Source organism: Petromyzon marinus (genome assembly GCF_048934315.1).
Source record: "Petromyzon marinus isolate PM22_M1 ecotype Great Lakes invasive population chromosome 84 unlocalized genomic scaffold, UKy_Petmar_22M1.pri1.0 chr84_unloc.1, whole genome shotgun sequence".
In the NCBI taxonomy this organism is placed as follows: Eukaryota; Metazoa; Chordata; class Hyperoartia; order Petromyzontiformes; family Petromyzontidae; genus Petromyzon; species Petromyzon marinus.
In genome coordinates this window covers 327,585-343,649 of record NW_027422638.1, presented here as the reverse complement: position 1 = coordinate 343,649, position 16,065 = coordinate 327,585, and the positions used below count along the sequence as shown (strand labels likewise).

The 16,065-nt window shown below is 48.9% G+C and overlaps 1 protein-coding gene across 2 annotated transcripts in view; it reads left to right on the top strand.

The window, feature by feature from the left end:
- The window catches only part of LOC116937555 (scavenger receptor class B member 1-like), a 114,671-nt gene that overhangs the window by 49,066 nt on the left and 49,540 nt on the right, over positions 1-16,065 (top strand). For both annotated transcript variants that reach the window (XM_076059016.1, XM_076059017.1), the window contains exon 7: positions 15,800-15,915. In XM_076059016.1, the coding sequence (XP_075915131.1) occupies positions 15,800-15,915 (116 nt within the window). The remainder of the gene's footprint in view (positions 1-15,799; positions 15,916-16,065) is intronic.

Genomic DNA, 16,065 nt, shown 5'->3' with positions numbered 1-16,065 from the left:
AGAGACCCACAGACTCACTCACACAGAGACCCACAGACTCACTCACTCAGAGACCCACACACTCACACAGAGACCCACAGACTCACTCACACAGAGACCCACAGACTCACTCACACAGAGACCCACAGACTCACTAACTCAGAGACCCACACACTCACACAGAGACCCATAGACTCACTCACACAGAGACCCACAGACTCACTCACACAGAGACCCACAGACTCACTCACACAGAGACCCACAGACTCACTCACTCAGAGACCCACACACTCACACAGAGACCCACAGACTCACTCACACAGAGACCCACAGACTCACTCACACAGAGACCCACAGACTCACTAACTCAGAGACCCACACACTCACACAGAGACCCATAGACTCACTCACACAGAGACCCACAGACTCACTCACACAGAGAGCCACAGACTCACTCACACAGAGAGCCACAGACTCACACAGAGACCCACAGACTCACTCACACAGAGACCCACAGACTCACTCACACAGAGACCCACAGACTCACTCACACAGAGACCCACAGACTCACTCACACAGAGACCCACACACTCACACAGAGACCCACAGACTCACTCAAACAGAGACCCACAGACTCACTCACTCAGAGACCTACACACTCACACAGAGACCCACAGACTCACTCACTCAGAGACCCACACACTCACACAGAGACCCACAGACTCACTCACACAGAGACCCACAGACTCACTCACACAGAGACCCACAGACTCACTAATTCAGAGACCCACAGACTCACTCACACAGAGACCCACAGACTCACTCACACAGAGACCCACAGACTCACTCACTCAGAGACCCACACACTCACACAGAGACCCACAGACTCACTCACACAGAGACCCACAGACTCACTCACACAGAGACCCACAGACTCACTAACTCAGAGACCCACACACTCACACAGAGACCCATAGACTCACTCACACAGAGACCCACAGACTCACTCACACAGAGACCCACAGACTCACTCACACAGAGACCCACAGACTCACTCACTCAGAGACCCACACACTCACACAGAGACCCACAGACTCACTCACACAGAGACCCACAGACTCACTCACACAGAGACCCACAGACTCACTAACTCAGAGACCCACACACTCACACAGAGACCCATAGACTCACTCACACAGAGACCCACAGACTCACTCACACAGAGAGCCACAGACTCACTCACACAGAGAGCCACAGACTCACACAGAGACCCACAGACTCACTCACACAGAGACCCACAGACTCACTCACACAGAGACCCACAGACTCACTCACACAGAGACCCACAGACTCACTCACACAGAGACCCACAGACTCACTCACACAGAGACCCACACACTCACACAGAGACCCACAGACTCACTCAAACAGAGACCCACAGACTCACTCACTCAGAGACCCACACACTCACACAGAGACCCACAGACTCACTCACTCAGAGACCCACACACTCACACAGAGACCCACAGACTCACTCACACAGAGACCCACAGACTCACTCACACAGAGACCCACAGACTCACTAATTCAGAGACCCACAGACTCACTCACACAGAGACCCACAGACTCACTCACACAGAGACCCACAGACTCACTCACTCAGAGACCCACACACTCACACAGAGACCCACAGACTCACTCACACAGAGACCCACAGACTCACTCACACAGAGACCCACAGACTCACTAACTCAGAGACCCACACACTCACACAGAGACCCATAGACTCACTCACACAGAGACCCACAGACTCACTCACACAGAGACCCACAGACTCACTCACACAGAGACCCACAGACTCACTCACTCAGAGACCCACACACTCACACAGAGACCCACAGACTCACTCACACAGAGACCCACAGACTCACTCACACAGAGACCCACAGACTCACTAACTCAGAGACCCACACACTCACACAGAGACCCATAGACTCACTCACACAGAGACCCACAGACTCACTCACACAGAGAGCCACAGACTCACTCACACAGAGAGCCACAGACTCACACAGAGACCCACAGACTCACTCACACAGAGACCCACAGACTCACTCACACAGAGACCCACAGACTCACTCACACAGAGACCCACAGACTCACTCACACAGAGACCCACACACTCACACAGAGACCCACAGACTCACTCAAACAGAGACCCACAGACTCACTCACTCAGAGACCCACACACTCACACAGAGACCCACAGACTCACTCACTCAGAGACCCACACACTCACACAGAGACCCACAGACTCACTCACACAGAGACCCACAGACTCACTCACACAGAGACCCACAGACTCACTAATTCAGAGACCCACACACTCACACAGAGACCCATAGACTCACTCACACAGAGACCCACAGACTCACTCACTCAGAGACCCACACACTCACACAGAGACCCACAGACTCACTCACACAGAGACCCACAGACTCACTCACACAGAGACCCACAGACTCACTAACTCAGAGACCCACACACTCACACAGAGACCCATAGACTCACTCACACAGAGACCCACAGACTCACTCACACAGAGAGCCACAGACTCACTCACACAGAGAGCCACAGACTCACACAGAGACCCACAGACTCACTCACACAGAGACCCACAGACTCACTCACACAGAGACCCACAGACTCACTCACACAGAGACCCACACACTCACACAGAGACCCACAGACTCACTCAAACAGAGACCCACAGACTCACTCACACAGAGACCCACAGACTCACCACACAGAGACCCACAGACTCACACAGAGACCCACAGACTCACTCAAACAGAGACCCACAGACTCACTCACACAGAGACCCACAGACTCACTCACACAGAGACCCACAGACTCACCACACAGAGACCCACAGACTCACACAGAGACCCACAGACTCACTCACACAGACACCCACAGACTCACTCACACAGAGACCCACAGACTCACACACACAGAGACCCACAGACTCACTCACAGCGACACCCACAGACTCACACAGACACACACAGACTCACTCACACAGACACCCACACACTCACTCACACAGAGAGCCACAGACTCACACAGAGACCCACAGACTTACTCACACAGAGACCCACAGACTCACTCACACAGACACCCACACACAGACTCACACAAACACACACAGACTCACTCACACAGACACCCACACACTCACTCACACAGAGACTCACAGACTCACTCACACAGATACTCACAGACTCACTCACACAGATACTCACAGACTCACTCACACAGAGACCCACAGACTCACTCACACAGAGACCCACAGACACCCACAGACTCACTCATGTTTGGGATGGGGACGGGTAGAATCCCATTGTCTAGGAGGTTACTGGATCAGGGTTCACGGCCATGATTTGCTCGCGGCGATCAGAAGTTCGCTCCACTCAATGAGAGCAAATCCAGATGCATGGCTGTGCCAAAGTCCAGCGTTTGGCCCTCTGAGTCTGTACATAGTGCGCGCGCGTGCGTGTGCGTGTGTATGTGTGTACGTGTACGTGTGTGTGTGTACGTGTGTGTGTGTACGTGTGTGTGTGTGTACGTGTGTGTGTGTACGTGTGTGTGTGTGTACGTGTGTGTGTATGTGTACGTGTGTGTGTGTGTGTGTTTCTACGTGTGCATGTGTATGAGTGTGTGTACGTGTGTGTGTATGTATAAGCGTATGTGTGTGTACGTGTGTGTGTATGTATGAGTCTATGTATGAGTATGTGTACGTGTGCGTGTGTGTGTATGTATGAGTGTGTGTGTATGTGTGTGTGTATGTGTGTGTGTACGTGTGTGTGTGTATGTGTGTGTTTGTGTGTGTACGTGTGTGTGTGTACGTGTGTGTGTGTGTGTACGTGTGTGTGTGTGTACGTGTGTGTGTACGTGTGTGTGTGTGTGTACGTGTGTGTGTGTGTACGTGTGTGTGTGTGTACGTGTGTGTGTGTACGTGTGCGTGTGTGTGTTTGTATGAGTGTGTGTATGTACGTGTGTGTTTGTACGTGTGTGTGTATGTGTGCGTGTGTGTGTATGTATGAGTGTGTGTGTACGTGTGTGTATGTGTATGTACGTGTGTGTGTACGTGTGTGTGTGTTTGTACGTGAAGTGTACGTGTACGTGTGTGTGTATGTGTACGTGTGTGTGTGTACGTGTGTGTGTGTGTACGTGTGTGTGTATTTGTGTGTGTGTACGTGTGTGTGTATTTGTGTGTGTGTACGTGTGTGTGTGTACGTGTGTGTGTACGTGTGTGTGTGTACCTGTGCGTGTGTACGTGTGTGTGTACGTGTGTGTGTACGTGTGTGTGTGTGTACGTGTGCGTGTGTGTGTACGTGTGTGTGTACGTGTGTGTGTGTTTGTACGTGTGTGTGTACGTGTACGTGTGTGTATGTGTACGTGTGTGTGTGTGTGTACGTGTGTGTGTATGTGTGTGTGTGTACGTGGGTGTGTGTGTGTACGTGTGTGTGTGTACGTGTGTGTATGTGTGTGTACGTGTGTGTGTGTGTACGTGTGTGTGTGTACGTGTGTGTGTGTGTACGTGTGTGTGTGTACGTGTGTGTGTGTGTACGTGTGTGTGTACGTGTGTGTGTGCGTGTGTGTGTATGTATGAGTGTGTGTGTACGTGTGTGTTTGTACGTGTGTGTACGTGTGTGTACGTGTGTGTGTACGTGTGTGCGTGTATGTGTGCGTGTTTGTGTATGTATGAGTGTGTGTGTGTGTGCGTGTGTGTGTATGTGTGTGTGTGTTTGTACGTGTTTGTGTGTACGTGTGTGTGTGTACGTGTGCGTGTGTGTGTCGTGTGTGTGTGTACGTGTGTGTGTACGTGTGTGTGTGTGTACGTGTGCGTGTGTGTGTACGTGTGTGTGTACGTGTGTGTGTGTTTGTACGTGTGTGTGTACGTGTACGTGTGTGTATGTGTACGTGTGTGTGTGTGTACGTGTGTGTGTATGTGTGTGTGTGTACGTGTGTGTGTGTGTACGTGTGTGTGTACATGTGTGTATGTGTGTGTACGTGTGTGTATGTGTGTGTACGTGTGTGTGTACGTGTGTGTGTGTGTACGTGTGTGTGTGTACGTGTGTGTGTACGTGTGTGTGTGCGTGTGTGTGTATGTATGAGTGTGTGTGTACGTGTGTGTTTGTACGTGTGTGTACGTGTGTGTGTTTGTACGTGTGTGTGTGTACGTGTGTGTGTGTACGTGTGTGTGTGTACGTGTGTGTGTACGTGTGTGTGTGTGTGTATGTGTGTGTGTACGTGTGTGTGTACGTGTGTGTGTGTACGTGTGTGTGTGTACGTGTGTATGTGTGCGTGTGTGTGTGTACGTGTACGTATGTGTGCGTGTGTGTATGTATGAGTGTGTGTACGTGTGTGTGTGTGTACGTGTGTGTGTGTACGTGTGTGTGTGTACGTGTGTGTGTACGTGTGTGTATGTATGAGTGTGTGTACGTGTGTGTGTATGTACGTGTGTGTGTGTATGTGTGCGCGTGTGTGTATGTATGAGTGTTTGTACGTGTGTGTGTGTGTACGTGTGTGTGTGTGTGCGTACGTGGGTGTGTATGTGTGCGTGTGTGTGTATGTATGAGTGTGTGTATGTGTGTGTGTTAGTGCTGAGCGATAGTGTAGTGGTTAGCGCTACGCTGCGCTATGAACCCGGCGACCCGGGTTCGATTCCCCGCTCACGGCCAACACCACCGGTGACGATTATCTGAACCGGTCCCGGGCTTCCCCTAGGTCGACTCAGCCTCAAATGAGTACCTGGTGTAGCGGTGTGTAGTAAACATCGCCACTGGGGGAGACAAAGGCGGTCGGGCGTGGTTGCTGGCCACCCACCCCCTCGTGTACCGTTCCGGCCTTCATAGGTGCTCGCTAACAGCACTTGCCCCAACAGTCTGTTAAGGCTACACGGGGGATCTTTGTGTGTATGTGTGTGTAGGTACTACTCGCTACTGACAGCACTTGCCCCTACAGCCCTGCTAGAGGCTACCTGGGGGATCTGTGTGTGTGTAGGTACTGCTACTCGCTACTGACAGCACTTGCCCCTACAGCCCTGCTAGAGGCTACCTGGGGGATCTGTGTGTGTGTGTGTAGGTGCTGCTACTCGCTACTGACAGCACTTGCCCCTACAGCCCTGCTAGAGGCTACCTGGGGGATCTTTGTCTGTGTGTGTGTGTAGGTACTACTCTCTACTAACAGCACTTGCCCCTACAGTCTGTTAAGGCTACACGGGGGATCTTTGTGTGTATGTAACAGCACTTGCCCCTACAGTCTGTTGCAGGCTACACGGGGCACCTTTGTCTGTGTGTGTAGGTGCTGCTACTGACAGCACTTGCCCCTACAGCCCTGCTAGAGGCTACCTGGGGGATCTTTGTCTTTGTGTGTGTGTGTAGGTGGGTGCTTTGATCTTTGTTTACGTGTCCACACACAGGAAAAACAACCCCCTACCTCCTTGTGGTACCATACGGGCAACGCTGTGGTGGGCAGTGCCCTGTGGTGGGAGGGCCAATTCCGATTGGCCATTCGCCTGACCACCGCAGGGGATAAACGGGGCCCTCTGGACGGGTGCAAGCGGCTGGTAACCGCCTCCACCTTCAATTAATTACCACTAAACCACGTGTGAAATATCTAACTAATAAGCTTGTGCCGGAGGCCCTGGGGGTGGGCCAGGCGTCTATGAAGTCTCCTGGCCAAACCCCCCAATTTGGCGGAGGCAGGAGATTGAATATCTACCACCTTCAATTAATTACCACTAAACCACGTCTGAAATATCTAACTAATAAGCTTGTGCCGGAGGCCCTGGGGGTGGGCCAGGCGTCTATGAAGTCTCCTGGCCAAACCCCCCAATTTGGCGGAGCCAGGAGATTGAATATCTACCACCTTCAATTAATTACCACTAAACCACGTCTGAAATATCTAACTAATAAGCTTGTGCCGGAGACCCCGGGTTGGGCCAGGCGTCTATGAAGTCTCCTGGCCAAACCCCCCAATTTGGCGGAGCCAGGAGATTGAATGTCTACCACCTTCAATTAATTACCACTAAACCACGTCTGAAATATCTAACTAATAAGCTTGTGCCAGAGGCCCCGGTGGGGCCAGGCGTCTATGAAGTCTCCTGGCCAAACCCCCCAATTTGGCGGAGGCAGGAGATTGAATATCTACCCTCGGGGGCTCCTCCAGAAACAACAAAAAGCCGCTTCGTGTGGCCACGTGGAATGTTCGAACCCCTCAGTGCGGAGGAGAGGCTGCCCACTCCTCTGTCGGGAGCTGGACCGGTACCGCCTGGATCTCTGTGGCATTCAGGAGGTCCGGTGGACCGGCACACACACACAGACAAAGATCCCCCATATAGCCTTAACAGACTGTAGGGGCAAGTGCTGTTAGCGAGCACCTATGAAGGCCGGAACGGTACACGAGGGGGTGGGTGGCCAGCACCACGCCCGACCGCCTTTGTCTCCCTAGTGGCGATGTTTACTACAACACCGCACCAGGTACTCATTTGAGGCTGAGTCGACCTAGGGGAGGCCCGGGACCGGTTCAGATAATCGTCACTGGTGTTGGCCGTGAGCGGGAATCGAACCCGGGTCGCCAGGTTCATAGCGCAGCGTAGCGCTAACCGCTACACAATCGCACACACAGACACCCACACAGACACACACACAGACTCACACACACACACAGACACCCACACAGACACCCACACAGACACACACACAGACACACACACACAACAACAACAACAACCGCCATTCGCCACTAAGTGGCGGTGATGTCACCACGACGCTTGTGCCAGGCTATGTGCACCCTGAGGCCACGTGAAGTGTCGAACGCCCGCTGGCAGGAGGTCACGGGGCAGACCCAGCAGGTGCCACGGGTCGACTGACTGAGATGACTGGCTGATGCACCACCTGTGCCCCCTACTGTGCCAACCTGCTGTGCTTTAGCCACCCGGCGCTCCGCTCGTTGTTGTGAGCGTCGCTCCTCCGCCCTCCGTTGTTGTTGGAGGGCGACTGCCTCCAACTGCCCAGTAGCCTCAAGGTGCACCTAGCCTGGCACTAGCCCAGTAGCCTCCTTCACGAGCCTCCTCCACAGAGGCCGATCTTGACACCGCTGGTACCGGTCATCGGCAAGTCCACTCAGCTCCACGTCCTCCTGTACCACATCACTCCACACACACACACACATAAATACACACACACTCACACACGAATGCACACCCACACACCCACACACACATACCTCCACAAAGACAAAGATCTCCCGTTCATAGCGCAGCGTAGCGCTACCCACTATACAAAGACAAAGATCCCCCGTGTAGCCTGTAACAGACTGTAGGGGCAAGTGCTGTTAGCGAGCACCTATGAAGGCCGGTAACGGTACACGAGGGGGTGGGTGGCCAGCACCACGCCCGACCGCCTTTGTCTCCCTAGTGACGATGTTTACTACACACCGCTACACCAGGTACTCATTTGAGGCTGAGTCGACCTAGGGGAGGCCCGGGACCGGTTCAGATAATCGTCACTGGTGGTGTTGGCCGTGAGCGGGGAATCGAACCCGGGTCGCCGGGTTCATAGCGGAGCGTAGCGCTAACCGCTACTACACTATCACTCCCCACACACACACTCATACACACACACACTCATACACACACACATACACTAACTCACACACACACTCATATACACACATACACTAACTCACACTCATACACACACACACACTCATACACACTCATACACACACACACACTCATACACACACACACACTCATACACACACATACTAACTCTCACACGCACACACAGACACACACACACACAGACACACACACCCCCACACACACACCCCCCCACACACACACACACACGTGTACACACACACGCACGCACACGTGTACCGGCTTACCGGTGTGACCGGGTACCGGTGTGGCCATCTCTGGTGTGACCGGCTTACCGGTGTGGCCGACTAACCTGTGTGGCCGACTAACCTGTGTGACCGACTAACCTGTGTGACCGACTAACCTGTGTGGCCGGATAACCTGTGGTTTACACCACTTAAGATGGGTCTTTTTTAGTCTCTCTCGGTCCTGTTTTTGTGTTTATTATTTCCTGCCTTGCACAGCCAACACACACAAGTGATGGTAACCACTTAAGATGGGTCTTTTTTAGTCTCTCTCGGTCCTGTTCTTGTGTTTATTATTTCCTGCCTTGCACAGCCAACACACACAAGTGATGGTAACCACTTAAGATGGGTCTTTTTTAGTCTCTCTCGGTCCTGTTTTTGTGTTTATTATTTCCTGCCTTGCACAGCCAACACACACAAGTGATGGTAACCACTTAAGATGGGTCTTTTTTAGTCTCTCTCGGTCCTGTTTTTGTGTTTATTATTTCCTGCCTTGCACAGCCAACACACACAAGTGATGGTAACCACTTAAGATGGGTCTTTTTTAGTCTCTCTCGGTCCTGTTTTTGTGTTTATTATTTCCTGCCTTGCACAGCTAACACACACAAGTGATGGTAACCACTTAAGATGGGTCTTTTTTAGTCTCTCTCGGTAGCGTTTTTGTGTTTATTATTTCCTGCCTTGCACAGCCAACGTACACAAGTGATGGTAACCTCTTAAGATGGGTCTTTTTTAGTCTCTCTCGGTCCTGTTTTTGTGTTTATTATTTCCTGCCTTGCACAGCCAACACACACAAGTGATGGTAACCACTTAAGATGGGTCTTTTTTAGTCTATCTCGGTCCTGTTTTTGTGTTTATTATTTCCTGCCTTGCACAGCCAACACACACAAGTGATGGTAACCACTGAAGATGGGTCTTTTTTAGTCTCTCTCGGTCCTGTTTTTGTGTTTATTATTTCCTGCCTTGCACAGCCAATACACACAAGTGATGGTAACCACTTAAGATGGGTCTTTTTTAGTCTCTCTCGGTCCTGTTTTTGTGTTTATTATTTCCTGCCTTGCACAGCCAACACACACAAGTGATGGTAACCACTTAAGATGTGTCTTTTTTAGTCTCTCTCGGTCCTGTTTTTGTGTTTATTATTTCCTGCCTTGCACAGCCAACACACACAAGTGATGGTAACCGCTTAAGATGGGTCTTTTTTAGTCTCTCTCGGTCCTGTTTTTGTGTTTATTATTTCCTGCCTTGCACAGCCAACACACACAAGTGATGGTAACCACTTAAGATGGGTCTTTTTTAGTCTCTCTCGGTCCTGTTTTTCTGTTTTTTTTATTTCCTGCCTTGCACAGCCAACACACACAAGTGATGGTAACCACTTAAGATGGGTCTTTTTTAGTCTCTCTCGGTCCTGTTTTTGTGTTTATTATTTCCTGCCTTGCACAGCCAACACACACAAGTGATGGTAACCACTTAAGATGGGTCTTTTTTAGTCTCTCTCGGTCCTGTTTTTGTATTTATTATTTCCTGCCTTGCACAGCCAACGTACACGAGTGATGGTAACCACTTAAGATGGTCTTTTTTAGTCTCTCTCGGTCCTGTTTTTGTGTTTATTATTTCCTGCCTTGCACAGCCAACACACACAAGTGATGGTAACCACTTAAGGTGGGTCTTTTTTAGTCTCTCTCGGTCCTGTTTTTGTGTTTATTATTTCCTGCCTTGCACAGCCAACACACACAAGTGATGGTAACCACTTAAGATGTGTCTTTTTTAGTCTCTCTCGGTCCTGTTTTTGTGTTTATTATTTCCTGCCTTGCACAGCCAACACACACAAGTGATGGTAACCACTTAAGATGGGTCTTTTTTAGTCTCTCTCGGTCCTGTTTTTGTGTTTATTATTTCTCTGCCTTGCACAGCCAACACACACAAGTGATGGTAACCACTTAAGATGTGTCTTTTTTAGTCTCTCTCGGTCCTGTTTTTGTGTTTATTATTTCCTGCCTTGCACAGCCAACACACACAAGTGATGGTAACCACTTAAGATGGGTCTTTTTTAGTCTCTCTCGGTCCTGTTTTTGTGTTTATTATTTCCTGCCTTGCACAGCCAACACACACAAGTGATGGTAACCACTTAAGATGGGTCTTTTTTAGTCTCTCTCGGTCCTGTTTTTGTGTTTATTATTTCCTGCCTTGCACAGCCAACACACACAAGTGATGGTAACCACTTAAGATGGGTCTTTTGTAGTCTCTCTCGGTCGTGTTTTTGTGTTTATTATTTCCTGCCTTCCATAGCCAACGTACACAAGTGATGGTAACCACTTAAGATGGGTCTTTTTTAGTCTCTCTCGGTCCTGTTTTTGTGTTTATTATTTCCTGCCTTGCACAGCCAACACACACCAGTGATGGTATCCACTTAAGATGGGTCTTTTTTAGTCTCTCTCGGTCCTGTTTTTGTGTTTATTATTTCCTGCCTTGCACAGCCAACACACACAAGTGATGGTAACCACTTAAGATGGTCTTTTTTAGTCTCTCTCGGTCCTGTTTTTTGTGTTTATTATTTCCTGCCATGCACAGCCAACACACACAAGTGATGGTAACCACTTAAGATGGTCTTTTTTTGTCTCTCTCGGTCCTGTTTTTGTGTTTATTATTTCCTGCCTTGCACAGCCAACACACACAAGTGATGGTAACCACTTAAGATGGGTCTTTTTTAGTCTCTCTCGGTCCTGTTTTTGTGTTTATTATTTCCTGCCTTGCACAGCCAACACACACAAGTGATGGTAACCACTTAAGATGGGTATTTTTTAGTCTCTCTCGGTCCTGTTTTTGTGTTTATTATTTCCTGCCTTGCACAGCCAACACACACAAGTGATGGTAACCACTTAAGATGGGTCTTGTTTAGTCTCTCTCGGTCCTGTTTTTGTGTTTATTATTTCCTGCCTTGCACAGCCAACACACACAAGTGATGGTAACCACTTAAGATGGGTCTTTTTTAGCCTCTCTCGGTCCTGTTTTTGTGTTTATTATTTCCTGCCCTGCACAGCCAACACACACAAGAGATGGTAACCACTTAAGATGCGTCTTTTTTAGTCTCTCTCGGTCCTGTTTTTGTGTTTATTATTTCCTGCCTTGCACAGCCAACACACACAAGTGATGGTAACCACTTAAGATGTGTCTTTTTTAGTCTCTCTCGGTCCTGTTTTTGTGTTTATTATTTCCTGCCTTGCACAACCAACGTACACAAGTGATGGTAACCACTTAAGATGGGTCTTTTTTAGTCTCTCTCGGTCCTGTTTTTGTGTTTATTATTTCCTGCCTTGCACAACCAACGTACACAAGTGATGGTAACCACTTAAGATGGTCTTTTTTAGTCTCTCTCGGTCCTGTTTTTGTGTTTATTATTTCCTGCCTTGCACAGCCAACACACACAAGTGATGGTAACCACTTACGATGGGTCTTTTTTAGTCTCTCTCGGTCCTGTTTTTGTGTTTATTATTTCCTGCCTTGCACAGCCAACGCACACAAGTGATGGCAACCACTTAAGATGGTCTTTTTTTGTCTCTCTCGGTCGTGTTTTTTGTATTTATTTTTTTTAAAGAAGGTTTAGCACTCCTACACCTACACACCCACACCACCCACACCACCCACACCACCCACACACCACCTAATTAATCGAACATCTAGCGCCGGTTATAAACATTGAGGCTGAGCCTTGCCCACGATCTGGCGTGGGTTTATTTTGCCGGCAAGGTCTGGCGGGTTGAGAGGAGGTCACGGGTCCTCGATGAGATCTGGGCGCGAAGGTCTCCATCGGTGAGCTCCTCTGGCAGGAGAGGCTGCGTTGGCTGGGTGGTAGTGTAGTGTGTAGTGTAGTGTAGTGTGTAGTGTATAGTGTAGTGTAGTGTGTAGTGTAGTGTGTATAGTGTATAGTGTAGTGTGTATAGTGTATAGTGTAGTGTATAGTGTAGTGTATAGTGTAGTGTAGTGTATAGTGTAGTGTGTAGGGTAGTGTGTAGTAGTGTAGTGTGTAGTGTAGTGTATAGTATAGTGTAGTGTGTAGTGTAGTGTATAGTATAGTGTAGTGTATAGTGTAGTGTATAGTGTAGTGTCTGGAGGGTTGAGAGGAGGTCACGGGTCCTCGATGAGATCTGGGAGCGAAGGTCTCCATCGGTGAGCTCCTCCGGCAGGAGAGGCTGCGTTGGCTGGGTCGTAGTGTAGTGTGTAGTGTAGTGTGTAGTGTAGTGTGTAGTGTAGTGTGTAGTGTAGTGTGTAGTGTAGTGTGTAGTGTAGCGTATAGTGTGGTAGTGTAGTAGTGTAGTGTGTAGTGTATAGTGTAGTGTATTGTGTAGTGTGTAGTGTATAGTGTAGTGTATAGTGTAGTGTAGTGTGTAGTAGTGTATAGTGTAGTGTGTAGTGTAGTGTGTAGTGTAGTGTGTAGGGTAGTGTGTAGTGTATAGTGTAGTGTGTAGTGTAGTGTGTAGTATATCGTGTAGTAGTGTAGTGTGTAGTGTATGGTGTAGTGTGTATAGTGTATAGTGTAGTGTATAGTGTAGTGTGTTGTGTAGTGTATAGTGTGTAGTGTATAGTGTGTAGTGTATAGTGTAGTGTATAGTGTAGTGTATAGTGTAGTGTGTAGTGTAGTGTGTAGTGTATAGTAGTAGTGTATAGTGTAGTGTGTAGTGTATAGTGTAGTGTGTAGTGTAGTGTATAGTGTGTAGTGTAGTGTATAGTGTAGTGTAGTGTATAGTGTGGTGTGTAGTGTAGTGTGTAGTGTAGTAATAATAGTGTGTATTGTAGTGTGTAGTGTATAGTGTAGTGTAATGTGTAGTGTAATGTGTAGTGTATATTGTAGTGTGTAGTGTAGTAATAATAGTGTGTAGTGTAATGTGGAGTGTAATGTGTAGTATAGTGTAGTGTAGTAGTGTAGTGTGTAGTGTAGTGTGTAGTGTAGTGTGTAGTGTAGTAGTGTAGTGTGTAGTGTAGTGTGTAGTAGTCTAGTGTGTAGTGTATAGTGTAGTGTAGTAATAATAGTTTGTAGTGTAATGTGGAGTGTAATGTGTATTGTAACGTGTAGTATAGTGTAATGTGTAGTGTAGTGTGTAGTGTATTATATTGTGTAATGTATAGTGTAGTGTATAGTGTAGTAGTATAGTGTAGTGTGTAGTGTAGTAGTAGTGTAGTGTAGTGTGTAGTGTAATGTGTAGTGTAGTATATAGTAGTATATAGTGTAGTGTGTAGTGTAGCATATAGTGTAGTGTATAGTGTAGTGTGTAGTAGTATAGTGTAGAGTATAGTGTAATGTGTAGTGTAGTGTAGTATATTGTGTAGTGTGTAGTGTATAGTGTGTAGTGTAGTGTATAGTGTAATGTGTATTGTAACGTGTAGTATAGTGTGTAGTAGTGTAGTGTGTAGTGTAGTATATTGTGTATTGTGTAGTGTATAGTGTAGTGGTAGTGTAGTGTGTAGTGTAATGTGTAGTGTAGTATATAGTGTAGTGTATAGTGTGTAGTGTAGTAGTATAGTGTAGTGTATAGTGTAATGTGAGTGTAGTATATTGTGTAGTGTGTAGTGTAGTGTATAGTGTAGTAGTATAGTGTAGTGTGTAGTAGTGTAGTGTGTAGTGTAGTATATTGTGTAGTGTGTAGTGTAGTGTATAGTGTAGTAGTATAGTATAGTGTGTAGTAGTGTAGTGTGTAGTGTAGTATATTGTGTAGTGTGTAGTGTAGTAGTGGTAGTGTAGTGTGTAGTATAGTGTGTAGTGTAGTGTATAGTAGTGTAGTGTATAGTATAGTGTGTAGTGTGTAGTGTAGTATATTGTGTAGTGTGTAGTGTATAGTGTAGTAGTATAGTATAGTGTGTAGTAGTGTAGTGTGTAGTGTAGTATATTGTGTAGTGTGTAGTGTAGTAGTGGTAGTGTAGTGTGTAGTATAGTGTGTAGTGTAGTGTATAGTAGTGTAGTGTATAGTATAGTGTGTAGTGTAGTATATTGTGTAGTGTGTAGTGTAGTAGTAGTGTAGTGTGTAGTGTAGTATATTGTGTAGTGTGTAGTGTATAGTGTAGTGTAGTGTGTAGTGTAGTATATTGTGTAGTGTGTTGGCTGGGTCACGTAGCCCGCGTGCCCAGCCCGAGACACGGGCTGGAGAAGAGATGGAGCTGATGAATTAGTGCGTGGGAGAGTGAGTGGCTGGGTGGGTGAGTGGGTGGGTGAGTGGGTGGGTGGGTGAGTGTGTAGGTGAGCGAGTGGGTGGGTGAGTGTGTGGGTGGGTGGGTTAGTGGGTGGGTGAGTGGGTGGGTGAGTGTGCGGGTGAGCGAGTGGGTGGGTGAGTGTGTGGGTGGGTGGGTGGGAGATTGGACGGGTGGGTGGGTGAGCGAGTGGGTGGGTGAGTGTGTGGGTGGGTGGGTGGGAGATTGGACGGGTGGGTGGGTGGGTGAGTGGGTGGGTGGGTGAGTGTGTGGGTGGGTGGGTGGGAGATTGGACGGGTGGGTGGGTGGGTGAGTGGGTGGGTGGGTGAGTGTGTGGGTGGGTGGGTGGGAGAGTGGACGGGTGGGTGGGTGGGTGAGTGGGTGGGTGGGTGAGTGTGTGGGTGGGTGGGTTGGAGAGTGGACGGGTGGGTGGGTGAGCGAGTGGGTGGGTGAGTGTTTGGGTGGGTGGGTGGGAGAGTGGACGGGTGGGTGGTGGGTGAGTGGGTGGGTGAGTGAGTGTGTGGGTGGGTGGGTGGGAGATTGGACGGGTGGGTGGGTAAGTGGGTGGGTGGGTGTGTGGGTTGGTACAGAACCTGCCAACATGATCAACGGCACCCAGGGTCAGATGTGGCCTCGCCGTGACCTTGACCCTGACCTTGTGACCTCTCCCCTCCCCCCTTAGCTCTCCTACTGGGGTACAGAATCTGCCAACATGATCAACGGCACCCAGGGTCAGATGTGGCCTCCGTTTCACGACCCCAAATTGCCCCTCAAGTTCTTCAGCCCAGAGGCATGCAGGTGAGAGAGGGGGTCACGTGCACACCTACACACACACACACACCTACACACACCTACACACACACCTACAAACACACACCTACACACACACCTACACACACACCTACACACACACACACACACCTACACACACCTACACACACACCTACA